The sequence below is a fragment of the Dipodomys spectabilis genome, unplaced genomic scaffold, assembly GCF_019054845.1.
Source record: "Dipodomys spectabilis isolate Male_0828 unplaced genomic scaffold, ASM1905484v1 ptg000496l, whole genome shotgun sequence".
Classification (NCBI taxonomy): Eukaryota; Metazoa; Chordata; class Mammalia; order Rodentia; family Heteromyidae; genus Dipodomys; species Dipodomys spectabilis.
In genome coordinates, this window is record NW_024871173.1 from 597438 (window position 1) to 624885 (window position 27448).

The window sequence follows — 27448 nt, forward strand, 5'->3', positions numbered from 1 at the left end:
AGGTGTGAGCCGCTAGCATCTGGCCTCTCCACACTTTTTTAAAAATTACTTTCTCTCAAAGATGCTGTACAAAGGCTACAGGCACATTAGGAAGGTAATGAGTCCATTTCTTGTCAGGCATTGTTGTTCTCCTGCTATTTTCCATGCTTTGAAGGACGGTCACCCACTTCCTAGGGAGGAATTCAGGCACTGTGGGGCATGCGCTGAAGACTTGCAGCAGAGGGAGTGTTGTTTCCTGAGATCCACTTCGAGGAGGGAGAACTGGTTAGTGGCCTTCATCAGCGGACATCTTCCCAGGTTCAGGGCACTCACAAACTCCCCAGGGTTGCTGAGGGCTAGGCTGCACCTACCCCCCCTTGTTAGGACATGATATACCTCGAGGAAAAGAAAGCACACCCCTTCCTGAGCCTATGGATGGTAGGCCACCACGACTAGCCTGCAGCCTGAGGGGGCTGGACCAGAGCTCTGATCCTCAGCTGGCTGGCTCCATCCTCAGGACTCCCTGGGTGGCTGAGGTGATGGAGTTCCACTCTCCCTGGATGGCAGCCCTGCGGTGCCCCGTGGCACACGTTTACAATCTCACATACCATTTTCCTTGGGAGGGATCTTTAACCTTTGCTCTGGGTCTCCCATTCCCTGCCTCCTCCACCCCTTTCCTACCGCTTCTCCTGGAGTGGGGGCCAAGCCTGCAGATGGAAGTCTCTGGGGCCACATCAAGGCCCCTCAAGTGTCCTTTCGCAGCAGGAGCCCCATGAAGGGGCTGAACAAGATGTGAGAAGAAAAGGACATCACAGGGGATTTGGAAATGGAGAATGACACGAGACTGGTCACACCAAGAGGAAGGAGGTGCTGGAGCAGGAGACCAGCACCCCGGCAGGAGGACCCCGGCAGGAGGACCACGGCTGGAGCAGGAGACCAGCACCCCGGCAGGAGGACCACGGCTGGAGCAGGAGACCAGCACCCCGGCGGGAGGACCCCGGCGGGAGGACCACGGCTGGAGCAGGAGACCAGCACCCCGGCGGGAGGACCCCGGCTGGAGCTGGAGACCAGCACCCCGGCGGGAGGACCACGGCTGGAGCTGGAGACCAGCACCCCGGCGGGAGGACCCCGGCTGGAGCTGGCCGTCACAGCTCTGACAGGGCGCCAGTCCTGGAGCCGGGTGGGTTGCAGGTGGGGAAACCAAAGCCCTGACAGGAAGTGACTGTCCCAGGCGTCTCCTCTGGCTCAGCAGCTTGGGTCTCTCACAGGTGGTCCAGGGTCTGGGGTGTCACGGGTGGCGCGGGGTGTCACGGGTGGCGCGCACGCGGGTGTCACGGCTGGCGCGCACGTGGGGTCGCGGGTGGCGCGCGGGGTCGCGGGTGGCGCGCACGTGGGGTGGTGCGGGGTATCACGGGTGGCGCGCACGTGGGGTATCACGGGTGGCGCGCACGTGGGGTCGCGGGTGGCGCGCACGTGGGGTCGCGGGTGGCGCGCACGTGGGGTATCACGGGTGGTGCGCACGTGGGGTCGCGGGTGGCGCGCACGTGGGGTCGCGGGTGGCGCGCACGCGGGGTCGCGGGTGGCGCGCACGCGGGGGTCGCGGCGCTCGTCGTCTTCCTCTGCCCTCCCGTGCGGTGGCGGCCGAGGATTTTCGCGGCTCCGTCTCAGCGCGGAGCGGGGCGGCCGGGGCTCCGGGCCGGGCCTGGCGGACTCGCAGCGGCCCAGCGCCCGGCCACGCGTCCTCGGCCTGGGTCCCCGAGTGACGGGGCCGACACCACGCGGAGGCCGGGGCGGTCACGGGCGGCGCTGGGAACGCGGATCCGGGAGCCCCACGCCCTTCCTCCCACGCCGGCGCCCTCCATGCCCGCTCCGAGCCCTCCTCGCCGGGCTGCCCAGCTCCCGGTCAGTCCCGCAGACGTCCCCGCGGTGACACCCGCGGGCTCCCCCGCGCCCCGCCCTCCGCGCCCCGCCCCTCCTACGCCCCGCCCCTCCTCCCACGCCCCTCCCACACCCCGCCCTCAGCGTCGCCCCGCCCCTCCTCCCACGCCCCTCCCACACCCCGCCCTCCGCGTCGCCCCGCCCCTCCTCCCACGCCCCTCCCACACCCCGCCCTCCGCGTCGCCCCGCCCCTCCCACGCCCCGCCCTCCGCGTCGCCCCGCCCCTCCCACACCCCGCCCTCAGCGTCGCCCCCCCACTCCCTCCCACGCCCCGCCCCTCCTCCCATTCCCCGCCCTCTACGTAGCCCCGCCCTACCCCTCCGTGTCCCGCCCCCCTCCGCGCCACGCCCTCCCCGCCCCACCCTCTACGACGCCCCGCCCCTCCCTGGCCCCACGCCCCGCCCTCCGCGTCGCCCCGCCCCTCCTCCCATGCCCCGCCCCCTCCCCGTCCCGCCCGCCCGCGTCGCCCCGGTTTCCCCGCCCCCGCGCCAGGCTCCGCCCTCCCCGTCCCCGTCCCCCGCGCTCCGGCCCGGGGCTGCCGCTGCCCGTTCCCCCCCGCGGGGATCCGGGCCCCCCACTGGCGCGGGTCCCCACGGCCGCGCGCGCCCCGCCGTCCCCGCCCTCCGGCCCCGCGGGCCCGCCCGGGAGCGGCGCGCGGCTCGGGTTTCGGCCCGCCCCGGCGCCGGCGTGGCCCCGCCCCCGGCGCGGGGCGGATCGGGCCGGGCCGGCCGGCGCGCGGCCGCCGCCGCGGGCGCTATAAGAGGGCGGCGGCCGCGGCGCGCCCTGCGCGGAGCCGGGAGCGCGATGGTCGGCCGCCGCGGCGCGGCAAGATGCCGGATGGGCCCCTGCCGGCGCGCTGGCTGCCCGCCGCCTTCGGGCTGACGCTGCTGCTCGCCGCGCTGCGCCCCTCGTCCGCCTACTTCGGGTAGGTGCCGCGGCGGCCGGGGCGGCGCGGGGTCCCCGGGCAGCGCCCGCCGGGGCGCGGGGCGCGGCGCGGCCCCCGTGACCCCCGGGGCGGGCCGTCCCGCGTCGGAGCCGCCGGGCCTGCCACCGGCCCGCGCTCCGGGGAGGTTCCCCGCGCCCGCCGCCCAGAGCCACCCGACGGGGCGGGCGGGGCTCCGCGGCGGGGACGTTGTTTGTGTCGCGCCCGGGGCGGCGGGGCCGGGCCTGGGAGCGCGGACGGGAGCCCGGCCGCCCGCCCTGCCCGGCGGCTCCCGCGGCCTCGGTGCCCCCCCCCCCCCCGCACCGTACCGACCGTTAGGGGCGACCCTCGCCGCGCCGGGCACGCTGGGCGCGGGTGGCCCCGAGCGGGGCAGCGCCCCGCCGTCCCCGGTGCCCGCCCGCCGCCCGGGCCCGCCGCCCCGGCCGCTCCCTGTCACCTGTTCCGTGCTCCGGCCGGGCCGGCGCGGCGCCCGGCCGGCAGAGGGCCCCGTCGGCCCAGGAATGCGGCCGGCGGCGGGGAGAGGCGGGGCCGGGGCGGGGCGGGGCGCCGGGCACCGGAGCCCGCAGGTGTATCCTGTTCTCCGGGCGGGCGCCCCTTTGTGTGTGTCCTCCCCGCTCCCTCTGCCCACGCCCGGGCTGTCCCGCCAGGCCCGCCCCGCCCGCTCCCCACGGAGCGCGGCCCCGCCCCGGCCCGGGGCGGTCCTGCCCCGAGCCTCGCCGGGCAGGGTCGGCCCGGGTCCCCGTGGGTCGCAGCTCGCCGCCTGCTGCGCCCCTCTGCCCGCCCGCCCGCGGGGCTCCGCTCCCGGGCCCGGCGGGGTGGCGGGGGAGCGGGGCTGCCCCGCGCCTTGGCAGGTACTGGGGTCCGCGCCCCGCGGAGAGGCCGGGCCGTGATGTTTGTCCCCGCTGGTCTGCGGGCGGGGCGGAGGGGAGCCCCCGGGCTCCCCCGAGTCCGGACAGGCAGCCACGGCCCGAGCCGGAGCTGGGGCCGGGCGCTCCGGTGGGCGCGGGCGGCCTCCGCCCAGCCGGAGGGCCCTCCCCTCCCCCGCCCGCGGCCCTGCCTGGCACGGAGGCTCCCGGCAGGAACGCGGCTCCGGTTACAGCCCGGGAGCCCGGGCGGAGAGCTGGCCCCGGGGAGGTCACGTGGCGGCAGGAGCCCTCCCCCCCCAGCTGCAACCCAACCCGGCCGCCCCTCCCTCCGAGGCCTCGGCCACCCCGCCCGCCCGGACCCCCGCGGGCCGGCCGCGCCCGGGCTTGGTCAGCAGGTGGCCTTTCCATCTGGTGCTCCAGGCTGCTGACCGCTGCGTCCCTGGGCCTGCGCGGGGGCTAGCCGGGGCAGGCCGCCGGCCTCCGCATCTCCGCCCCGGTGTGAAGGAGCCGCAGGCGGGAGCCGGAGGGAGCTGCGCCCGCCCCGCGCCTGCCCCGCGCCCGCCCCCAGGAATCCCCACCCCGCAGCGCCCCCCGGGGGACCCGGGCTCCCCGCCCCGCAGCGCCCGCCCCGCGCCCGTCCCCAGGAATCCCCACCCCGCAGCGCCCCCCGGGGGACCCGGGCTCCCCGCCCCGCAGCGCCCCCCGGGGGACCCGGGCTCCCCACCCCGCAGCGCCCCCCGGGGGACCCGGGCTCCCCGCCCCGCAGCGCCCCCCGGGGGACCCGGGCTCCCCACCCCGCAGCGCCCCCCGGGGGACCCGGGCTCCCCACCCCGCAGCGCCCCCCCGGGGGACCCGGGCTTCCACCGCTTTCTGAGGCCCCGCAGGCACGCTGTAACCCCGGGGTAGAGTTCTCCTTTTCGTCCGGCATCACGGGCAGGCTGCTCAGCCAGGTCTCCGCGGGGCTCGGACTCCGGACCCCGGGGGTGGTGGGGTGGTGGTGGTAATATTCTGGTAATATTCTGGCCCCCAGAGGCCCTTTTTGTTCTGCATATAACTTACTCCCGGGAGATTCCCTCAGCGCCGCGGTTTTTGGTGTGTTCACAGACTGTACAGCCATCCCCACTATCTAATTCCAGAACAGTTTCCTCAGCCCAGAAACCTCATACCCACCACGCAGCCACGCCCCGCTCCCTCCTCAGCCCCTGGCAACCACCAACCTTTCTGTCTCTGCGGACCTTCCTACTCTGGACATTTCACATAAGTGGAATCATATACTATGTGGCCTTTTGTGTCTGGCTTTCTTCACTCGGAGTCATATTTTTTTAGCTTTATCCATGTGTACTGCAAAGCAGTTTCACTCCTTTTTGTGCCTGGATTACACTCGATTGGATGACTGTTCTACAGGCTCCGAAAAATGCTCGTTGGTTGATAGGCTGTTTCCACTGTTTGCTTTTTATTTTTTCAAATGTTGCCGTGAACATTTGGTGACTAAGTTTTTTTCCCCTTGTGTGAAAGTATACTTCCAGTTCGTTGGGTGTACATGCCTAGAAATGAAGTGCCAGGTCCTGTGGTAATTCCATGTTTAACCTTTTGAGCGGCTCACTCGCTCTTTCCCCAAGTAACATACCATGTTACATTTCCACCAGGAGTGTGCAGGGTTCCAGTTTCTCCACATTATCACCAGTTTAATTCTACTCCTCATAGTAGGTTTGATGAGGTATCTCGTTGTGGTTTTGATTTACACTTACTTGATGATTGATGATGTTGAATATTATTTTGTGGGCTTTTTTTCTATTTGTAGCAATACAAATAGCTATTTGCTATTTGTAGCTTTATTTATTATTTGTAGCTTTGCTATTTGTGGCTTTTAGAGAAGCATGTATTCCATTTCTTTGCCTGTATTTTTAGTCAGATTGTCTTTTGTTATTAAATTGCAAGAGCACTTTAAATAGTCTGGATCTGTCCCTAGAGAACTTTATCTCTTATTCAGTATACAGATGCACTCTCATTTCCACACACACAGAGGTGACATCTTCAGGTAGCTGTCTTGTGCCTAGCTTCTGATGTGTGTGTGTGTGTGTGTGTGTGTTCCTGTCTGCAAGAGCCTTTGTGGGTGTTCAGGGAACTTCCTGAGGGAGACTGCTTGGATGAGCAGGCCAGGGGACTAGCCTACCCCTTGTCCCTGTGTGTGATCCTGGGCCCCGGTGCTTGATCCGTGTACCCCTGTCTGATAGGAACATTTAGCTTGTCCTTGCTGGGGTCAGAGAAGGCCAGAAAGAGTTGCAGGACAGGAGGTCTGAAGGTACAGACCGCTGGGCTGAATGGTGGCTTGACACAAACGTGTTCTGGGGACAGTCCAGGCCGGGAAGGGTTTAGCCGAGGGTCAGGTCCTTCCTGAGTTAATAGTTGTGGGCAGGAGTTGAGGAAGTCACAGACTGGAAGTTGTAGGCAGCTGCTCTGCATGGGTTCCCCAGCTCCAGACACCCCAGGAAGCCGTGGGGATTAGAGAGCAGGGCCAGACCTAGTTGGGAGGCCTCTTGGAATTGGCCTGGCAGGTGAGACCTGGCCCTGGGTAGGGAAGATGGGGTGGGGGGCGGCGGAGGAGGAGGGCTTGCAGGCTTTGGAAGGATCGAGTGGGCCACAGCTTCTGTGACTCCCGGGAACACTGGAGGTGAGCAGCGCAGGTCTGGCACCTGGCCTCTCCTTGTGTGGGGCCCAGCTGCTCCCGGCTCGGGGCCGTGCGTGCAGGCGTGAGCGGCAGGTGGGAGAAGTGGGCGCCCCTCTCCACTCTGTACTGGCATCTTCACCACAGCCTGCGCGCGCCCTGTCTCTGTCCCTAGGCCCCTGATGTGGTGTCCTAGCTGGACGCCAGGGCCGGGGTCTGTGGGCTCCCGGGGGGATGGGGAGTAGCGTTCAGCAGCTCTCTGCTGGGATCTGAGGTGAGGAGGAAGCGGCCACCACCTGGTGCCCCTCAGCTGTGTGAGCAGATGTCCTGTGCACAGCCGGCGGCTGTCTGGACGGGGAGACAGCTGGCCTAATCTTGCTGTCCGGGTCACACGCTCTGCCTCTTGCTGCCTGCGTGGGTGCCCACGCCACGCAGACCTCGGTGGGTGCCACACAGCCTCTGGAGGCCCCGCGGCCAGGGGACCCTGCTGTGCCCCTGCCCTGTTGCCGGTCCCAGGGTTTGGCCCTGGGAGTGAGGCCTGTGGGTAGTTTTTACCCGGGGGTGAGGAGGCGATAGGGTGGGGGAGGGGCGCACAGCCCCTCCTTGCAGGCGGAGGAAGATGACACCTGCTGACAGCCCCGCACTTGCCCTTGCAGCCAGCCTGCCAGGCACAATGCCTTTGTGCATTGTGCTGGTGGGGGTGCCCTCTGGTGCCCAGCGGGCTGCTGCACGCTGAGAGGGGGCATGGTCGTCTGGGGGCGGTGGGTGGCTTTGGCATGAGCTCCCTGCTGGCTGGGTGAAGCCAGGCCCTTCAAAGCACCCGAGGTAGCCTACTTTGGGGGAGGGGAGAAGGGATGTCTTTCTGGCTAGGAATCAAAATGTGGCATCAGGGTGAAGTAGACGGTGCTACCTACCCATGCCTTACCTACGGCTCTCCCTGGTCGCTCCCCTCTGGGAAGCCTCGTAACCGCTGCCCAGACACACCAGTGTGGCCCTCACAGGGCAGCTCTGGGGCAGAAGAGGGTCTCCCCTTGGGTTTCCTCCGAGTTGTGCCGTGTGGCCCCCGCTGAAGGCTCGTGCAGTCTGAACCTCGGGGTCCTCTGCCAATTCGTCACCTCACAGGCCAGTGCGCCACGCCTCTCGGGCCGGGGCCCTGACTTCAGCTGTCTGTGGTTATCATCCTCCACCCCACACTGCCAGGCTGCCTCCCTTCCCACGCGCAAGCACACTCACCACCACCAGGGCGGGGCCTGGGTGTGGCTGTGGGTGAGCAGGGTCAGGTGCGTGCGTGCGTGACGCGTGGCCCCGGGTGAGGGACGCCCCGGCAGCCCAGGGGCGGGCCTGGGGACACCTGGCCGTACCTGCCGATGTACCTGCTGATGTGCCCCGTGATGAGGAGCCCGGCCCCTCCTGGCGAGGTCCCGGCTGGCCTGGGCCTCCACACAGGAGGAAAGCCAGCCTCCCAGCTGGCAGCTCAGCACCATGGCACAGCAGCGGACAAGGCCGTGGAAAAAGCAAGCCGCAAGCTGCGTTTGTTTTTCTTTGCGATACCTGAGGTGGGCGGCCAGGGGAAGTGGGCTGGAGGTCTGGCCCAGGACAGGACGCTGCCAGAAGCTCGTGGTGCTCTCTGGCAGAGGGGACAGTGGGGGCTGGGCCCATGGTCACAGTGTCCGGGCCACAGCTGATGTGGCACCTGGCGGGCGGGGATCCTGCTCCTGCGGCACAGGGCGACGCAGCTCTGTCTCCAGCTCTGTCTGCGCTGCCCGTCTGCCGTCAGCAGCCCTCTGTGAGCCATGGCCTCGGTGGCCGGGCACAGAGGCAGGCCCTCTAGCAGGCATCTGCCCCAGCTGCTCCCTGGGGTCCAGGGCACTCTCTTGGGGTGCACCGGCCGTTGAGGGGACACATGAGCTCCTATCTGTGGTACACGGGGGCATTCGTGTTAGGCAGTGCCTTGGTTCTTGGGGTAGTGGCTGCCTGTGGTTTGTCTTCCTCTGTCCAGCTGGTCCCCGGGGCAGAGAATGGGTGAACAGTGGGCAGGTGGGCGAGGGAGCTGACCTGTGCTCTCCCGAGTCCGTGGACCCTGTGGTCGGTGCTCTCTCTGTGGCACAGCCCCCCGCCTCGTGCCGGGCAGGTCTGGCACCGGATGGTGGCTCAGCTCTCAGGGACACATGGATGCGCTCGGGTTGGAAGGTGGACTTGTGCAGGGTGGAGATTCAGACCATGGGGAGGACAGAGGGTTAATCTCAGTTCTGGTCTCTCAGTGCTGGAATTTGTTTTGATTTTGTTTCACACAGAAATTAAACGCTGTCTGGCGGGGCTGAGGTTTCCTCTTCAGGGCACTGCGGCTGCTGGAACTGCACCCTTGGCTCCCTCTGCCCTGGCCCCGAGCGCACGGGTTCCCGAGCAGGGTGGCCGAGTACGACAAGACCTACTGGCAGGAGGAAGGGCTGTGGGAGGCGGCTGGGGCCTGGCGAGCCTCCATGGGGCTCGCAGGTCCTGCCGGAGCCCATGGCTCAGGTGACAGCCTGGGCAGGGTGGCCCTGGGGTGAACCAGCCTGGACCGCTGGGGCCTTGTGACTCTCCAGCGCCTGCCTGAGGGAGAGAATCACCTTGCTGGAGCACAGAGGAGGTTCCTTGGTCCCTCGGCAGCCACAGAGTGGCGCCTGAGGCCTGGCCTGAGGAACCAGGAGTGGTCTCCAGGCGACTCCCTGTAAGTCAGATTCGCTCTATAGGTCAGTCTAGGGCTGGGGCTTCTGGTCACCTGCCTGTCAGCACAGCTTCACCGGGGCCAGTGCTGACCCATGGCCAGCTTCAGAGGTCAGGGAGGTGGTTCTGTAGCCCCTCCCTGTGCTGCTTCCCCGAGCAGAGACCAGAGCCTCAGCAGGACTTTGCAGAATGGAGCTGGCAGCCCTGACCAGCTCTTTCCAGCGGGCCTCCGTCTTCTAGGAAGGCTGCACCTTGAACATAGGAAAGGGATGGAGCCTGGGGTGCTGCGGGCAATGGGAATCCTTGGGCCACACCAGACTCTTCAGGAAAAAACCGTGAGTCAGCACCATGGCTGGGTAGGGGCTGCGGCGGACTGGAGGACTTTCACGTGAGAGGGGCTGGTCCTGTCCTGACTTTCCCTTGTGGGATCCAGCCCTGGCCCTACCACTGAAGGCCCTGACCTCAGTCTCCCCCGTGTGTGGACACCAACACCCTGCCAGGGTGTGCAAGAGGACATGAAGATCTGTGGGGACGTTTTCAGGTGCAGTGATAGTATCCCCCACGCAACTCAGTCCTCTTGCTGGAACTAAAGCTGCACTTGCTTGTGCACACGTGTGTGTATGCACATGCATATTTGTGTGCGCCCATCTGCACTTGTGTACGCATGAGTGTGTATATGTGTCTCCAAGATTTTATGATGAGCTCTTTGGCTATGTATGCATGTGTATGTGCATTTGCAAGTTATGTGTGTGTGCCTGAATCCTAGTGTGTTGGTTTGCACATGGATTCATGGGTATGCGCACATTCATACATGTGTATGTGTCTGGACGGACAGACATGAATGTGTATCTGCGTGTACGTATGTGAGTCTGGATATACGTCCTTTAAACTGATGAAATAAGAATAGATGCTGAGCGAGGAACTGTGAGTGTGGTTTGGAGATGGAGAGGCCCTCCTCACTCAGCTGTGAGGCCGGCAGGGTCTCAAGCCCCTAGGTGGAGGCAGGATCTTGAAGAAGGTTCTAGCCACGCATAGCCAATAACCTTGTTGCTTGTACGGTTCAACACCCCGCTTGGTCTTGGGGTCTCTGTGTCAGGGGCTGGTGTGTCTGCAGGAGCTCACTGGCTCACATAAAGATTCATCCAGGATCTTCTGTGACGTGTCCCCACACACGGGCTGCTCCTTCCCATGTGACAGCTGCCTCCTTCCTATCTCTGCCCAGCCCTGGAAGCCTTGCTAACAGGCTGTGGTGGGGTCTCTGCAGCCCTTTCATTTGGGGACTTCTGTTCTATCCCTCAGCATCTTTTCCTTTCTCTTAGTGGTTTACCCTGTCCAGGATGACTCTGTTTTAAGTTTCTTACCTTGGTTAGACTTGCAAACACCCTCATTCAAATAAGAGTGCTTCCCCTGGTTCTGGGTAGGCATGCATTTTGTTTTCCACTATATATATTTTGTCCCACTAAAGTGTTTTATCCTCTGCTTTAAATTATTTTTTTGTGTTGTTTTCTTTTTCTTTCTTTCTTTTTTTTTTTTTTTTGGGTCCGGTCGTGGGGCCTGAACTCTGGGCCTGGGTGCTGTCCCTCAGCTCTTTAGCTAAAGGCAAGCACTCTACCACTTGAGCCACAGCTCCACTTCTGGCTTTTTTCTTTTTGCTTATATGATGCTGAGGAATCGAACCCAGGGCCTCATGCATGCAAGGCAAGCGCTCTACCACTGAGCCACCTTCCCAGCCCCATGCTTTAAATTATTTTTGTCAACAGTTTCTCAAATACAGAAGCTTGGTCAGGGATAAGTAGGCATGTGTAGTAATAGGGCTGAGACCCAGTTAGGCAAGCATCGCGCGCCCTGTGCTTGAAGGAAGCCTGTTTTAAAACAGAAAGATGAATTTAACGAGGAAAGAATGACAACAGAAGCTGATAGGTTTGGAATATCTGTAAAGGAGAAACCACAAAAACTGACCCAGCAAGTTTGGAAACACCAGACAGAACTAGGGAGAGAATGTCAGTAATAGACATTCATAGAAAAGTAGATTGGAAACAGCTGAAGGGAATTAGCAAACCGGAAGACTGGTCAGAAGAAATTATGTGGAGTACAGTGTGGAGAGGTGGACAGATGAAAACATCTAGCCCCGGGAAGGCCCTGGAAGTCTGGGGAGAGAGCTGGACAGGCTGGGAAAAGCTATAAAGAAGATTCAGCTATCTCGGGTCTGAGGCAGAGTGGAACTACATCTGTGTAGGAATCTAACATAGTAGAAGGACAGAACACTGAAGTCTGCACCTTAAGAGCGACCAGAGGGCGGGGCCAGGGGAAGCAAGACTGGCCCTCATGCAGGGGAGAGGGTCCCGTGTCAGGCCACGCTGAGCCCCCAGCACGGAATGCAAAACGTAACCCCATATAATTCACCAGGTGACCCAGACAAGAAAGGACAGACTGATATCAGACAGGGCAAGTGACAGCCTCCTGCCATAGTGCTGTGGGGAGCGGAGACCATTCGCGGGGGGCGGGGACGGGGGAGGGGGGGACCTGCTAAGCTGCAGGCAGAGAGAGAAGACTTTATTTAAAATCCCCGAAAAATGGTCAGAAGGAGGAAAACCCAAAGGGCCAGTGTGCTTAGCAGACTGGATGAAATGGAACAGTACACCAAGCCCTAGATGGATGAGGCCGGGTTGCTTGGGGTGTCACTCAGGCACATGCTGTAAGAAGGGTTCCGGGCGAGATGCCCATCAGGGCGTAGACACAGCAAGGATGGGGCACACCGACCCAGGGGCTGAGGCGAAATGAGAATCTGGAGAGAAGCAGCGAGCGGAACAGCGACTCAGGCTCGGTGCCGCCACCTGAGGTTGGGAATACAGCGTCACTGAACATGTTTTAGTGAGGCCTGAGCACTGAGAAAACTTCTATCAGGAGGCCTGGTTCAAGTGGTCACTCACCAGCCTAGTGAGTTCAAACCCCAGTTCTGCAAAGAAAGAGAATCCCTGAGAGACGCAGGGGAAGCACCTCAGCCTGGTGCGGAGGAGTTGAAGGAAGACAGGAGAGAGAGACAGAGAGAGACACGGGCCCAAACGCAGTCAGAGGAGGCTGCAGCTTTCCCTAAAGACATCTGGGAAATGCCCGAGGAGTTCTGTGAAGGAAATTGTCTCCTAAGGCTTTAGGAAAGTGAATGCCGGCGGCTCCTCAAAGGCTTAAACATAACCGCTCCCTTTGACCCTTCAGTTCCACATCCTCTTGCAAGTGTGCACACAAGTGCGTGATTGCAGAGTGGAAACCACCCTCGAGTGCATCCACTAGCGAGTGGCCTGCGTTTACCTTAGAAAGGACACGCGTTTGGGCTTTTGCCACAAGCGGATGAACCTGGAGGAGGAAGCTGAGGGATATTGGCCAGTCACAGAAGGACAGCCCCTGTGCTATTCCACTCACGATGCCCAGAGTAGGCCAGTCCACCATGTCGGAAGCAGAGCTTCGGTCACGGGGCCTGGGAGGCGTGACAGATGTGTGCATCTGTGGATGTGGGAGGGTTTTATGGTATATAACTCAGATCTCAAATGACAGAAGAGGGGAAGATTCGGTTGGCATGGACATTGTTCCACCAAGAAAAGCTCAGCTCTAGACGGTTTCTGTTGGATTTTTCCAAATAGTGAAGAGGCCATGATTCTTACCTGATACCAACGCTTCAGACAGAACACTCACAAGGTGCCAGATGCCAGCAGAAAGAACACAAGCGAAGAGAGCTAAAAACACACAGGTGACAGCTCCAGGCAAGGTATTCCTCAGGGATGCCAGCGGTAGGAGGGGCAGAGAGGTCCTGACCAAGTTGAGTTTGCCGGTTGACAATGTCAGCACCCGCCAATGAGTCTGAGAGATTCTGAGCACACAGCCCCGATGTCCAGTTCTGCATAGCCATCGGGAGCTGGAGCCTCCTCTAGGCCCGAGCCTGACAAGGCACCTGCACTGGCCCTTCTAAGCACCGGGTGGCTAGCTGTTTCCATGGCCGCTGTCTCCCTCCTGGAGTGGCCTAAGGTCTCGCTCCGTGGTACCCACCCCAGCTCTCCCCTCTTTCCTCCTTTGGGGTCGCCACATTGGCAGGCTGTGTCTGGCTGCCAGACTCTGGAGCTTTGCTGGGAGCTGGGAGAGCGCAGGTCATCTTGACTTGGGGTGAGCACATGGGCCCCAGGGGCTGACAGCTCTTTGCTGGCTGAGGACCGCATGTGGGGGCATGGCGGGTCAGGGCCCAGCGGCTGAGGTGCTGAGCTGAAGGCTCGCGTTGCGCTGGGGAGCCAAGAACAATGCGAAGGGGAGATGTGAAAACAAAGAAGTCTGCAGTCCTCCAGAGCTCAGCCTCTTGAGCAGCTGGAATTGTAAACGTGAGCCCTGGCACCCGACTCACCTGGACTAATGTATCTTCTGACCAGCATCTCTGTAACCCTCGTGATCACCATTCTCTCTACCTCAGAGTCGAACGGTTTCATTCTTCCAACTAGGAGTGGGATCACGTGGTACTTGTCTTTCTGTATTTGGCTTATGATATTAAACGCAGCATAATGATTTCCAATTCCATCCATGTGGTCACTGTGACAAGATTTCCTCTTTTTGAAGGCTGTATGGTATTCCACAGTGACTTTGTACTACTGTTTATCTGCTTATCAGTGGGTGGATACCGAGGTGGCTTCCATTACATTGGCTATTGTGAGCAGAGCCACGGTGAACAACTGACTGAATTTCTCTAGATAGGCTCCCGGTGTGAGGTCGTTTTTGAAGTGGTTTTCTATTCTGTGGGCTATCTCTTTGTTGTGTTTCCTTTGCTTCACAGAAGCGTTTTAGCTTGATGCAAGCCCACTTTCCGTCTCTGCTTACATCACGTATGAGTTTGAGAATATGTCCAAAAACGCCACCGTTGGGATTGGTGTTGGGAAGCATCACCTCGTGCTTCTAGTTGCTTCGGAGTTGCAGGATTTACAGTTCGGTCTTCAGTCCCTTTGGAGGTGATCTGTCTGTGCTGTGGGGTGAGAAGCCCCCTGGAATGGAAGTTGGAATATGGCCTGGCCACATGTTCTGTCGCACACTCTGGTTAGGCAAAGGTAGCAGGGAGTGAGTGGAAAGTCTCTGTCCAGGAAGAGCTGCTTGCCTGGGAGGCTGGTGCCCGGCATGGTGGCTGTGTGGAGCCGCGGTGACTCAGGCCAGACACCCATGGGGTCCAGGCCGGCAGCTGCCCAGCGGGCGGGGGTGCGCCGTGGAGGTGGGCAGCTGCCCAGCGGCAGGGCCTTGCCAAGGCTGCCCACCTGCTGTCACTGTCTGGTGGTGTGGGGGGATGCTGGCCACCCCAGGCCAGCGATCAAGGCCTGGCAGGCGAGAGGATGGGGGCCGGCCCGCGCCCCCTGCTGGCTTTGGGTGACCCCTACCCAGGGTGCCTTCCGGGGATTCACCCCCTGATCCTCGTTGGTCTCGTTTATGGGGTGCTCGGGAGGTGGGCGTGCCACCTGCCTCCCGTCTTGTGTGGTGGCTAGATCTAAGATCCAGGCCTCTCCTCCTGGCTTCTGTGCTCTGAGGTGCAAGCCCTGGATGTCCACGGACTCAGCCTGAGCGGGTATCCAGCACCCGGGCACACCCGACAGCTGAGCCACGCAGCCCCGCCCACTGGAGCTCACACACGCCCCAGCACTCATGTTGGCTGGCAGTGAGCAGAATCAGCCCCACAGCTGATTTAAAGAGTATTGAGCAAGCCAGGCGCCAGTGGCTCACGCCTGTCATCCTAGCAACTCAGGGGGCTGAGATCTGGGGATCGCGGTTCAAAGCCAGCCTGGGCAGGAAAGTCTGTGAGACTTATCTCCAGTAAACCATCAGAAAACCGGAAGTGGCGCTGTGGCTCATGCTAGAGTGCTCGCCTTGAGCTGAAGAGCTGAGGGACAGTGTCCAGGCCCAGAGTTCAAGCCCCACAACTGACCAAAAAAAAAAAAAAAAAGAGTATTGAGCGGTAGCTTGGGTGACTGCCTCAGAACACCAGCAGCCAAGCTCACTGCAGCACCAGCTGGTTTGCTGAGGATCGCGGCCGGCAAGCCCCCATGCTAGCCCTGAACCCCAAGGACAGGAAAAGAAACAAAAGTCAGGGGCTGGGAAGGTGGCTCAGTGGTAGAGCGTTTGCCTTGCATGCATGAGGCCCTGGGTTCGATTCCTCAGCACCACATAAGCAGAAAAAAAAAAGCTGGAAGTGGTGCTATATCTCAAGTGGTAGAGCGCTTGAGCTGAAAAGCTGAGGGACAGCGCCCAGGCCCCATGACCGGACTCCCCAAAATAAGAAAGAAAAAAAAAGAAACAAAAGTCAAAAGAGTAGCTTCTACCGTATTCACATGGGTGCGGACGTGACCCGTCTACGGCTGGTGGTGTTGCTGGTCTTGGAGCAGGCCCCGCTTCGCCCCCTGGGCTGGCCCTGGGCTTGCTGTGTAGCCCAGGCACACATCTCCCTGGCGTTTGTGGTGGCTCTGGCTCACCCCACACACGGGGATCGCAGGTGTGAGCCGCCACGCCTGGCGTGGCTGTGTTTCTAGAGAGAAGCAGCAGCCGTAGCTGCTCAGACCACTGTCGTGACTCTCAGGAGCATGTCACTCCCAGATGTCCATGTTGGAAGCCCCAGATTCTGAGACTAGAGGGGGCTGCCGCCTGGCTCTGGCCGCCTCCCCCGGACCCTCGCGCAGAGGTAGCCGAGGTCCCTGTACAAGGGCTCTCCTGCAGTCTGGAGCTCCTCCCAGAGGCCCACGTACCATTGCCTCACGCAGGATGGCCGGAACCCCCCAGGGCCTGGGACGACCTGGGACCTCTGCATGGTGCTCCCCAACCCCCCCAGCCCCAGCTAGGTCCCACACATTGGTGTGTTGTTACTCTGCCGTGGGATGAGAGCTTCCTAGAGCCCTGCACCCCGAATTTACCCCAGTGACAGGGTCCTGGGACACGAGCTGGCTGGAGGGAAAGGCTGTCCTGGGGTTTTCTGCCCCACACCCCATGCTGAAGTTGACGCACTTGCCAGGGGGTTGGAGGGAATCTGCCCTCACTCCCCCCCACCTTCTTCTCCTCTGCCTGTCTCCTCTGCCCTTCTTCCTGGCCACAGCCTCAGCTGCACTTGGTCCCTGGCCCCCGGTCAAGCGGGGGCCATACGGAGTGTCTTAGATGCCCGGCCGCCTGCCCCGTGGAGCGGGAAGCTGCTGCCCGCCCTTCTCTGTCTTCTGAGCGCCGTGACGTTCCTCCTAGGGAACAGTCTCCGCCCTGTGAGCCACACTGAGCTTGGGTCTCACTCCCCAGCTTTCCCATGGCCCCGCTCTTGGTGGGCAGTTGGCCTGTGGTCTCCAAGGCTTGGAGACTTCTGTGGCGAGCTTGGTCACCGGACAGGCCTGGATGTCCACAATGTGGCCTTTGACGCACGCCCAGCTCCTTCTGAGAGTCCCTGAGCACCTGTGCGAAGGTCTTAACATCCTGAGAGCTCCCGTATCACACGGCCTTCCTGCCATGGCCCTGATGCTTCATCTACATCCCTGAGTCCCCTCCACTCCCCTCCACATCCCTGAGCCCCCTCCCCTCCCCTCCGCCTCCCTGAACCCCCTCCACTCCCCCCCACATCCCTGAACCCCCTCCCCTCCCCTCCATATCCCTGAGCCCTCTCCACTCCCCTCTGCCTCCCTAAGCCCCCTCCACTCCCCTCCACCTCCCTGAGCCCCCTCCCCTCCCCTCCACATCCCTGAGCCCCCTCCACTCCCCTCCACATCCCTGAGCCCCCTCCACTCCCCTCCACATCCCTGAGCCCCCTCCACTCCCCTCCGCATCCCTGAGCCCCCTCCACTCCCCTCCACATCCCTGAGCCCCCTCCACTCCCCTCCACATCCCTGAGCCCCCTCCACTCCCCTCTGCATCCCTGAACCCCCTCCACTCCCCTCCACATCCCTGAACCCCCTCCACTCCCCTCCACATCCCTGAGTCCCCTCCACTCCCCTCTGCCTCCCTGAACCCCCTCCACTCCCCTCTGCATCCCTGAGTCCCCTCCACTCCCCTCCACATCCCTGAGTCCCCTCCACTCCCCTCTGCCTCCCTGAACCCCCTCCACTCCCCTCTGCATCCCTGAGTCCCCTCCACTCCCCTCCACATCCCTGAGTCCCCTCCACTCCCCTCTACATCCCTGAGTCCCCTCCACTCCCCTCTGCATCCCTGAGTCCCCTCCACTCCCCTCCACCTCCCTGAACCCCCTCCACTCACCTCCACATCCCTGAACCCCCTCCACTCCCCTCTGCATCCCTGAGCCCCCTCCACTCCCCTCCACATCCCTGAGCCCCCTCCACTCCCCTCTGCATCCCTGAACCCCCTCCACTCCCCTCCACATCCCTGAGTCCCCTCCACATCCCTGAGCCCCCTCCACATCCCTGAGTCCCCTCCACATCCCTGAGTCCCCTCCACTCACCTCTGCATGGAGCTCTGCTAAAGTTCTACTTCAAGGTGTTTGCAGAGGAGGTTAGGGCCAGACAGATGATCTCCAGTGATGCTCTTGGTAAGCGTCTCTGAGCCCCGCTCACTTGCTGGTGCTGTTCTGACTGCAGGGCTCAAGGCCTAGGAATATTTGGCTGAGGGTGGACATGTCCAGTCTCTTTGTCTGGGGTTGTGTGGCCTGGGGTGAAAGCATGGTTTCCAGAACTCAGACTGTGAGTTGTGGGGTGGAGCAGGGATGTGAGGAATGGCAAGAAGACTGCCCCTCGGTAGGAGCTGGGGCTGGTGTCATGGAAGTGGGGTTAAAGCGGAGACCCTGAGGGGCCTGTCTGGGACGGGAGTGTTCCTCAGACGGGGGAGGGTGTTATTTTGGTGCCTGGGCCTGGGGGAGGGCCCGTGACTAGAGGTGCAGAAGATGAGGCCTGGAGCTGTAACTAGAGCTCTGGGCCTGATAGGAAAGTTGGGGTCTGCTGGGCCCAGCCTGTGGGCGGTTATCTGGGGACCGTCCTTCTCTTGTCCCCTGCACCCTTCCCTGCTCAGGCTCAGGGGGCTGGAGAGGGGAGCAGGCCAGCCCGCTCCCAAAGGCACAGCACCGGCCAGCAACAGCGGTGAGGCCCAGCTGGGCCCCGCTCAGCCCCTTTTGCAGAAGGCAGCAGTTGCGCTCCCCGTGGAGAGCTGTGTTGGGATGGAGTCTTTATTCTCCTGGGCTGGTGGTGGCCGGGCTCCCTGAAGCCCTCAGGGACAGGAGAGAAGCAAAGACAGCCGTGAGGAGGCCATGTTCAGGAGCCAGGAGGGCAGTGTGTGGTCAGTGGGGGCCAGTGAGGGTCCTGCCCGGGTCCCTGACCTGGGACCCGCCCAGCCCCTCCTCCGGGGCCAGGGCTCACTCCCGGCTCTTCCCAGGCTGACCGGCAGCGAGCCCCTGACCATCCTCCCGCTGACCCTGGAGCCGGAAGCGGTGGCCCAGGCCCACTACAAGGCCTGTGACCGGCTGAAGCTGGAGCGCAAGCAGCGGCGCATGTGCCGGCGGGACCCGGGCGTGGCCGAGACCCTGGTGGAGGCCGTGAGCATGAGCGCCCTTGAGTGCCAGTACCAGTTCCGCTTCGAGCGCTGGAACTGCACCCTGGAGGGCCGCTACCCGCGCCAGCCTGCTCAAGCGAGGTGAGTGCCCTGCCTCTGACAGGCCCAGGACCAGCCCTGACTCACGCCAGGCGGCCAAGTCAGCCACCTCTGTCCACCAGGAAGCTCAGGGTCTTCTGGGAACTTTGCACAGACGGCTTAAAAACTGGAGACTTTGAGTAACCGTAGCTACTCAGGAAGCTGAGATCTAAAGATCAGAGCATCATAGTTTTGGGGGGAAGAAAAGTCCCATGAGACTCTTATTTTCCAATTAGCACAAAGCCCCAGGTGGAGGTGTGGCTCAAGTAGTAGTGCTCTAGCCTTGTGTAAAAAAGCCAATCACATGCCTATAATCCTAGCTATTCAGGAGGCTGAGATCTGAGGATCATGGTTCAAAGCCAGCCTGGGCAGGAAAGTCTGTGACTTTTTTTTTTTTGAAAAAAAAAAAGCATCATTTGTATTTGTACTCTTAGAAAGTTGTACATAAAAACTCTTAATACAGTTCTATAAAACTGCCAGGGGAGAAGGAAGGTGATACCTTTTTTTATTGATCATTAAGAAAGTTATCCAAATAAACAAAAAACACAGTAAATTGTTTTAAAAATTAAAGAACATTTGTCAGTCATGGGTCTTAAACTCTGGGCCTGGGCGCTGTCCCTGAGCTCTTCAGTGCAAAGCTAGTGCTCTACCACTTGAGCCACAGTGCCACTTCTGGTTTTCTGGTGGTTAATTAGAGATGAGAGTCTCACAGATGTTCCTGCCCAGGCTGGCTTTGAACCGCGACCCTCAGATCTCGGCCTCCTGAGTAGCTAGGATGACAGGTATGAGCCACTGGAAATGGTGCTGTGGCTCAAAGTGGTAGACTGCTAGCCTTGAAGGGAAAAAGCGTAGGGACAGCGCCCAGGCCCTGAGGTAACCAACAAGGAAAAAAAGCTGAAAGAAGAGTTGTGGCCAAAGTAGTAGATTAATAGTCTTAAAGTTCAAGAACAGAGTCATGTGCACACACACACACACAATCCAAGCCCTGAGTTCAAACCCCAGTACTGCCCCCCCCACACACACACACAAATTGGAGGCCTGAGAGGTTAGGTATAGTTTGTGGTGGAGTGTTAGCCAGCTGGGGAGGGCCGGAGCTGGGAGGCCTGAGGGGTCAGGTGTAGTTGGGTGTTGGCCGGAGCTGGGAGGCCTGAGGGGTCAGATGTAGTTGGGTGTTGGCCAGTGCTGGTAGGCCTGAGGGTCAGGTGTAGTTGGGTGTTGGCCGGAGCTGGTAGGCCTGAGGGGTCAGGTGTAGTTGGGGTGGGGTGTTGGTGGTAGCTGGTAGGCCTGAGGGGTCAGGTGTAGTTGGGTGTTGGTGGTAGCTGGTAGGCCTGATGGGTCAGGTGTAGTTGGGTGTTGGCTGGAGCTGGTAGGCCTGAGGGGTCAGGTGTAGTTGGGTGTTGGGGGAAGCTGGTAGGCCTGAGGGGTCAGGTGTAGTTGGGTGTTGGTGGTAGCTGGTAGGCCTGAGGGTCAGGTGTAGTTGGGTGTTGGCTGGAACAGGTAGGCCTGAGGGGTCAGGTGTAGTTGGGTGTTGGGGGAAGCTGGTAGGCCTGAGGGGTCAGGTGTAGTTGGGTGTTGGTGGTAGCTGGTAGGCCTGAGGGGTCAGGTGTAGTTGGGTGTTGGGGGGAGCTGGTAGGCCTGAGGGGTCAGGTGTAGTTGGGTGTTGGGGGGAACAGGTAGGCCTGAGGGGTCAGGTGTAGTTGGGTGTTGGGGGAGCTGGTAGGCCTGAGGGTCAGGTGTAGTTGGGTGTTGGCAGGAGCTGGTAGGCCTGAGGCTGGAGGGAGAGCGAGCCCAGGGCCAGGGCTCAGGCCGGGCCGGTGTCTGGAGGTCTGGGGGCTCAGCGCCAGCCGCAGCTGGCGGCCCCCGTGGGCTCCGACCCCCGCGCCCCGCACCTCCCGGTGCCCGGTGTCCGCACAGATGCCCCGGCGGGGGGAGGGGGGCGAGACCAGAGCCGGGCGCGGCGGCGGGGCCCCGCCGCCCCCGCTGACCGGCCCGCCCGCCCGTCCCGCAGGCTTCAAGGAGACCGCCTTCCTGTACGCCATCTCCTCGGCCGGCCTGACGCACGCGCTGGCCAAGGCCTGCAGCGCCGGGCGCATGGAGCGCTGCACCTGCGACGAGGCGCCCGACCTGGAGAACAGGGAGGCCTGGCAGTGGGGCGGCTGCGGGGACAACCTCAAGTACAGCAGCAAGTTCGTCAAGGAGTTCCTGGGCCGGCGGTCCAGCAAGGATCTGCGAGCGCGGGTGGACTTCCACAACAACCTCGTGGGTGTGAAGGCAAGCGGGGCCTGGAGGGAGGGGCCAGGAGGGAGGGGCGGGGCCTGGAGGGAGGGGCGGGGCCAGGGGCGGGGCCTGGAGGGAGGGGAGGGGCCTGGAGGGAGGGGGGCCTGGAGGAGTGGGCGGGGCCAGTGGGGGACTGGAGGGTTGGGGGCGCAGGGGTGGGCGGGGCGCAGGGGTGGGGGCGCAGGGGTGGGCGGGGCGCAGGGGTGGGGGCGCAGGGGTGGGGCACAGTGGGGTGGACGAGGCACAGGGGTGGGGGCGCAGAGTTGGATGGGGCGCAGGGGGGGCGCAGGGGTGGGGGCCCAGCGGGCTTGGCGGGGCACAGGGGTGGGGGCCCAGTGGGGTGGGCGGGGCGCAGGGGTGGGGGCGCAGCGGGCTTGGCGGGGCGCAGGGGTGGGGGCGCAGGGGTGGGCGGGGCGCAGGGGTGCGGGCGGGGCGCAGGGGTGGGGGGCGCAGCGGGGTAGGCGGGGCGCAGGAGTGGGGGCGCAGCGGGCTTGGCGGGGCGCAGGGGTGGGGGCGGGGCGCAGGGGTGGGGGCGGGGCGCAGGGGTGGGGGCGCAGCGGGGTGGGCGGGGCGCAGGGGTGGGGCGGGGCGCAGGGGTGGGGGGCGCAGCGGGGTGGGCGGGGCGCAGGGGTGGGCGGGGCGCAGGGGTGGGCGGGGCGCAGGGGTGGGGGCGCAGGGGTGGGGGCGGGGCGCAGGGGTGGGCGGGGCGCAGGGGTGGGGGTGGGGCACAGGGGTGGGGCCGCAGCAGGCTTGGCGGGGCGCAGGGGTGGGGGCGCAGGGGTGGGGGCGGGGCGCAGGGGTGGGGGGCGCAGCGGGGTAGGCGGGGCGCAGGGGTGCTGGGGCAGGGCTGGGCATCGTCTAGGGACAGGCTACCGTGCAGTGCTAGCCGGGGTCCTGGCGTCCTGCTTGCAGTGGATTTCACTAGTGCTGGAGGGGCCTTGGTCGACCCCCATCTCCTCCTGGAGATGAGCCACAGGAAGCTGACTGTCTGGGTTGCCATGCCTCTGTCCCTGGTTACCAAGGCCCCCAGAGGGCCTTCTCAGTTGGATAGTCTAATGTGAGGGCTGGTGGTCTGTATTCCAGGATACCATGCCTTCTTGTCACTGAGGATCTAAGTCAGGGTGGCCCCTAGTGTGGCCAGAAGGAGATCCCAGAGGAGTGGTTGGTGTGTATGGGGGGGAGAAGTCAGGTCTCCCCTGCCTTGCCTCTGTCTGTTGTAGAGACTGTTCTGAGGACAGATACCCAACTCCCTCAGCTCTCCAGTAGGCCCTTGGAAGTTCTGAGCCCTGGCTTTTTTCAGTGCCACTTTCAGTCACAAAGCTCCCAGACCCATGGGGCTGGGAAGGAACATTAGTTCCCTAACCCTGGCACCAGCACCTCCAGACCATCCCTGAACAACGTAAACCACCACACACTGGTCCTGGACTCAGTCAGAAAGGGCTACAGAAGGGCAGGGCCAGAGCCTCTCTCCAGATTAGAGGGCCTTTCCTCTCCTGTCCCTGCTGGGCTGTGGACCCCTAGTCTGGGAAGGAAAGGGATGTAATTAGAGTCAGTCCTGCCCTGAGCTCCTCTTTAGTGGGATCCCCCACTTACAAGAGACTGGATTCCCCCTTTCTGACCAATCCTATGCTGTCTTCCTCTGCCTCCCTGGGCAAAGGCTGGCAGGCAGAGTGGGCCCGCAAGGGCAGATCAAATCCCTGAGGCCAGGCGGCTCTCTTCTTCCCAGGGACTCCTCCCTCCCCCCCTTGCCCTTTTGTGAGGTATTAATGAAAAGTCAGAATGTGCTAGAGTGCTCCGGTGGACTGCTGGGCCTGAGGCAGCCAGGTTTTAATTAAATTTGTCCGAGGTTTCTCAGCAAAACATCTTTAATAAGTGGGACTCTTCAGTTGCAGCAGGAAGGGGGGGGGGTTGCATTTCTTAATCCCACTCCAGCTGGGCCCTCCTGGGAGCGTGTAAGAGCTTAGCAGCCTGGCTCAGGCCTGCCTGGAAAGAGGCCTCCTGACCTGCTTCAGCCCACAGCCCCACGAACCCCAGGAGTGGGCGTCAGGAGGTCCCTGGGGAAAGCTGGCCTGTGGGAGCAGGTGGGACTCCTGTTTGGGGAAGGGAAGGACCCCGATGCCCCGACAGCTTGCTATAGCTGGAGTTTCTGTGCCTACCCGTGGGACTGGCCCTGGGAGCTCTCCCAGGGGTAGCACTTTCAGACTGTCCTCCCTTGGAGTTACTCTCTCTGGGAGGTGTGAGTCTGCCCTTCTGCATGTCTGTGTTCCCTGCACTGGCGTCCTGGCCGGCTCTGGCTTAGGTTACGCCTCCGCTGGTCTTAATACTTGGGTAAGGAGGTTGTCCGTCAGGACACCAGCCAGAGCTGAAGGTCCTGTTTGTCTTTGCCTGTCCAATGAGCAGTGTGTGGAGACCAGACATGGGAGACCCCGTGGGACTGGGATGGTGGGTGAGGATATCAGGAAGATGATCTCTCCTGGTGAGCCCAGCCCTGGCCTTAGGGGGGGAGCCAGGTCCTGGGCCTCATGTGCGTGTGTGTGTGTGTGTGTGTGTGTGTGTGTGTGTGTGTGTGTGTGTGTGAGAGAGAGAGAGAGAGAGAGACGTTGGTGACTTGGCCCGGGGCTGAGTCTGGGTCTGGTGCCAGGTGGGTGGTAGCTCCAGCCTCCCCCAGGCCATCTGCAGGCCGGGTCTCCAGGCCCGCCGCTCACAGCCTCCCTGCTCCGCCCGCAGGTAATCAAGGCCGGAGTGGAGACCACCTGCAAGTGCCACGGCGTGTCTGGCTCCTGCACCGTGCGGACCTGCTGGAGGCAGCTGGCGCCCTTCCACGAGGTGGGCAAGCACTTGAAGCACAAGTACGAGACGGCACTGAAGGTGGGCAGCACCACCAACGAGGCCACGGGCGAGGCGGGCGCCATCTCCCCGCCCCGGGGTCGGGCCCTGGGGGCGGGCGGGAGCGATCCGCTGCCTCACACGCCGGAGCTCGTCCACCTGGACGACTCCCCCAGCTTCTGTCTGGCTGGCCGCTTCTCCCCCGGCACCGCTGGCCGCAGGTGCCACCGCGAGAAGAACTGTGAGAGTATTTGCTGTGGCCGAGGCCACAACACACAGAGCCGGGTGGTGACGAGACCCTGCCAGTGCCAGGTGCGCTGGTGCTGCTACGTGGAGTGCAGGCAGTGCACACAGCGAGAAGAGGTCTACACCTGCAAGGGCTGAGCCCCAGAGCCTCAGCTCTGCTGCGTGGGGCGTGGCATTGCGCACCGTGGGAGAGCCTAACCTGCAAGACTACAGACCCCTCCATCGGAGGTGCAGGCATTGCACACGGCACAAGGGGTCTGCCCCTGCAAGGGCTGAGCCCCAGAGCCTCAGCTCTGCTGCGTGGGGCGTGGCATTGCGCACCGTGGGAGAGCCTAACCTGCAAGACTACAGACCCCTCCATCGGAGGTGCAGGCATTGCACACGGCACAAGGGGTCTGCCCCTGCAAGGGCTGAGCCCCAGGCCTGGCCAGCTCCACGGAATGGGTGATGGGCGTTGCACATAGTACAAAGGGTCTCCCACCGGGAGAGCTGAGCCCTGAGGTCCGACCAGCCCTGCTTTATGGGATGGAGGATTGTGCACAGTACACAGAATCTATACTGCGAGGCCTGGGGGCCTCCCCGGCCCACTGGGGCCTCGGCGTGCAGCGGCCAGTCAGCTGAGTCGGCCCTGCCCCCTCTCAAAGCTCAGCGGTAACAGAGGTGACCGCCAGTGTCCCAGTGGGCCCGGCTCGGGCATAGGCTGGGGCCTGTCTGGCCCCCGACACTCTGCTTGTGTCCCAGACCTGAGCTTCCTTCCTGACCCGAGAGTATTGCAGCAATGCTTTCTAGGTTGTCCCTGCAGTGGGCCCTGGCCAGGACCCCGGTCTGTCGCTTGCCCCTCCCCCCAGGCTCCTCCTGAAGCTTGGGGGAAAGTGCACCTTCACAGCCCCACGGCTGCCCCGTGGGGTGCCAGCCCGCGCCCCGTGGGGTGCCAGCCCGCACCCCGCACAGCACCGTCTTCAGAGAGCCAAACCACTAGGAGAGTGCGCACCAGGTTCCCAGGTGTGGAGGCCCCGCCTCTCGTAGGAGCACTTCTCTTTGGAGTAACAGTGACCTTTAAATTATTGTTATTTAATATAGTAATTATTATGCCCTCCGCCCCGCTGCCCCAGGCTGCCGCAACCCCTCTGACTCACCCCAGCTGAGAAGAGCTGACCAGGGAGGCTCCTCCTCTTGACCCCTCCACACTCCCTGCTTCCCTGCTGGCTCTTGGAAACCACTAGATCAAGGTGATGTTGGGGAAGGAATGAAGGAGCAAGCCTAGCCACAGCCTGAGACTTGTGGAAGCCCTTTTCTCCGCCACACCTGTTCTGCTCTCTGTGGACAGACAGCCCAGCGTCTGGGCCATGGAGTGCATTTCCTGGGGCCAGGAGTGGGGACAGGCTGGCCAGCCCCTGGAAGCCCTTCTCCCGAGGGGCCACACAGGGAGCAGGCAGACAGTGTGCTGTCTTTCTGGCTGTGCGACGGTCTCTCCAGGGGGAGGGTGCCTACACTGGCCTGGTTTGGTGTGAATGTGCATGTGTGTGTGTGTGTGTGTGTGTGTGTGCGCGCGTGTGCGCGTGCACGCGTGTGCATGCGTGCGTGCACGCGCAAGTGTGTGTGTACGCTGTGCATGCTGTGCTGGCACGGCCAGCGTGCCCCTTCACAGGGCTCCGTACGGCGGCTCTTTGGCTCCCTGAGACTCTGGACTTGGACTTGTTCAGATGGGTGTCCTGGGGGGTGCTGGGGTCTGGGAAGGCAGCAGGCAGGAATGGATGCAGGAAACTACTGAGAAAGGAGCAGGACCCCCAGAACTCCAGGGTCCAGGAAGCAGAAGGGGGACTGTTTGAAAAGAAAACATATTTATGTGGATGTGGATCCCTGGTCCCTCTTGGATAGTGTAAATAGCGAAGTTTATTCTCCTGTGGTTCAGATGACAGCCCAGTCAGTGCCCTGCCCCGGAGCGAGTGTGGGCGGCTGGTGTGACAGCACTGGCAGGGGTGAGCGGTAGGTGAGGGGGTACAGCACCCCACCTGCCCCCCCCCGTCCTCCCAAGAGGAGCTCAGCCACCGTTGGCTCTGGGAAAGGGTGTTGGGTCAAAGGAAGGATTTTTTAAAAATCAAATAGGAACACTTAGCTCTATGTCCTGAATATTCAGAAAAGTATTTTTTTAAACAAGGCAGACTGAAAATGTCTGCTGGCTGGTTTGTTTCTATATAACTGTGTGTTAGAATGTCTTGCTCGGTGAAGCAGCCGCTCCCATGTGCTGGACCTCTCTTTCTCCTGCTTTTCTGTGGGGCAGAGCGGAGGGCAGGCCTCTGCACAGCACATGGAGCGTGCCCGCCTCCCTCCCCGGCGTCCGGCCGCCTCCCGGCAGCAGCCCTGGCCACGGGCGTGGCCGCGGGCCTGAGACACAGGAGGGGTGCCATCTTGGTGTGGAGTCTTGTGTGAACCGATTGATCTCTCTACCTCATCTGTGTAGCAAGTAGGTGTGTACCTGAGTGACTGCGGAGAATGTATTTATTTAACAGCTTTGTATAACAGAACCCAAGACAAATGGAAACACTAAATAAATGTATTTTAAATTATAGCCAGCCTCAGTCTGCTGCTTTCACAAGGGTTCTGGGGGTCCTGGAAAGAGAGGCGGGGAGAGGAGAATGTGGAGAGAAAGAGAGGAGAAGGAGGCAGGAGGCAGGAGGCAGGAGGGCCTGAACCAGAGGAAGAGGAGGAAGGGTCCTGGTGGGAAAGAGACAGGAAAAGCCGGGGGGGGGGGGGTTCTGGGTAGAGGAGGAGGGACAGGGGGACCTGTGGGGGAGGCGTGGGGGGTTCTGGGTAGAGGAGGAGGCACAGGGGGACCTGTGGGGGAGGCGTGGGGGGTTCTGGGTAGAGGAGGAGGGACAGGGGGACCTGCGGGGGAGGCGTGGGGGGTTCTGGGTAGAGGAGGAGGGACAGGGGGACCTGCGGGGGAGGCGTGGGGGGTTCTGGGTAGAGGAGGAGGCACAGGGGGACCTGTGGGGGAGGTATGGGGGGTTCTGGGTAGAGGAGGAGGCACAGGGGGACCTGTGGGGGAGGCGTGGGGGGTTCTGGGTAAGGGAGGAGGCACAGGGGGACCTGTGGGGGAGGCGTGGGGGGTTCTGGGTAGAGGAGGAGGCACAGGGGGACCTGTGGGGGAGGTGTGGGGGGTTCTGGGTAAGGGAGGAGGCACAGGGGGACCTGTGGGGGAGGCGTGGGGGGTTCTGGGTAGAGGAGGAGGCACAGGGGGACCTGTGGGGGAGGTGTGGGGGGTTCTGGGTAGAGGAGGAGGCACAGGGGGACCTGTGGGGGAGGCGTGGGGGGTTCTGGGTAGAGGAGGAGGCACAGGGGGACCTGTGGGGGAGGTGTGGGGGGTTCTGGGTAAGGGAGGAGGGACAG

General features: G+C 62.5%; 1 protein-coding gene across 1 annotated transcript; it reads left to right on the forward strand.

Annotated features, from left to right (window-relative positions):
• The first annotated feature begins 2718 nt into the window (after positions 1–2718).
• On the forward strand, positions 2719–24736 carry Wnt9a (Wnt family member 9A). Its single transcript, XM_042669490.1, is given in 5 exon segments — positions 2719–2842; positions 18455–18689; positions 18691–18712; positions 20718–20980; positions 23714–24736. Coding segments are annotated over 5 exon segments (1098 nt in total). The 5' UTR covers positions 2719–2747; the 3' UTR covers positions 24197–24736.
• Positions 24737–27448: the final 2712 nt, after the last annotated feature.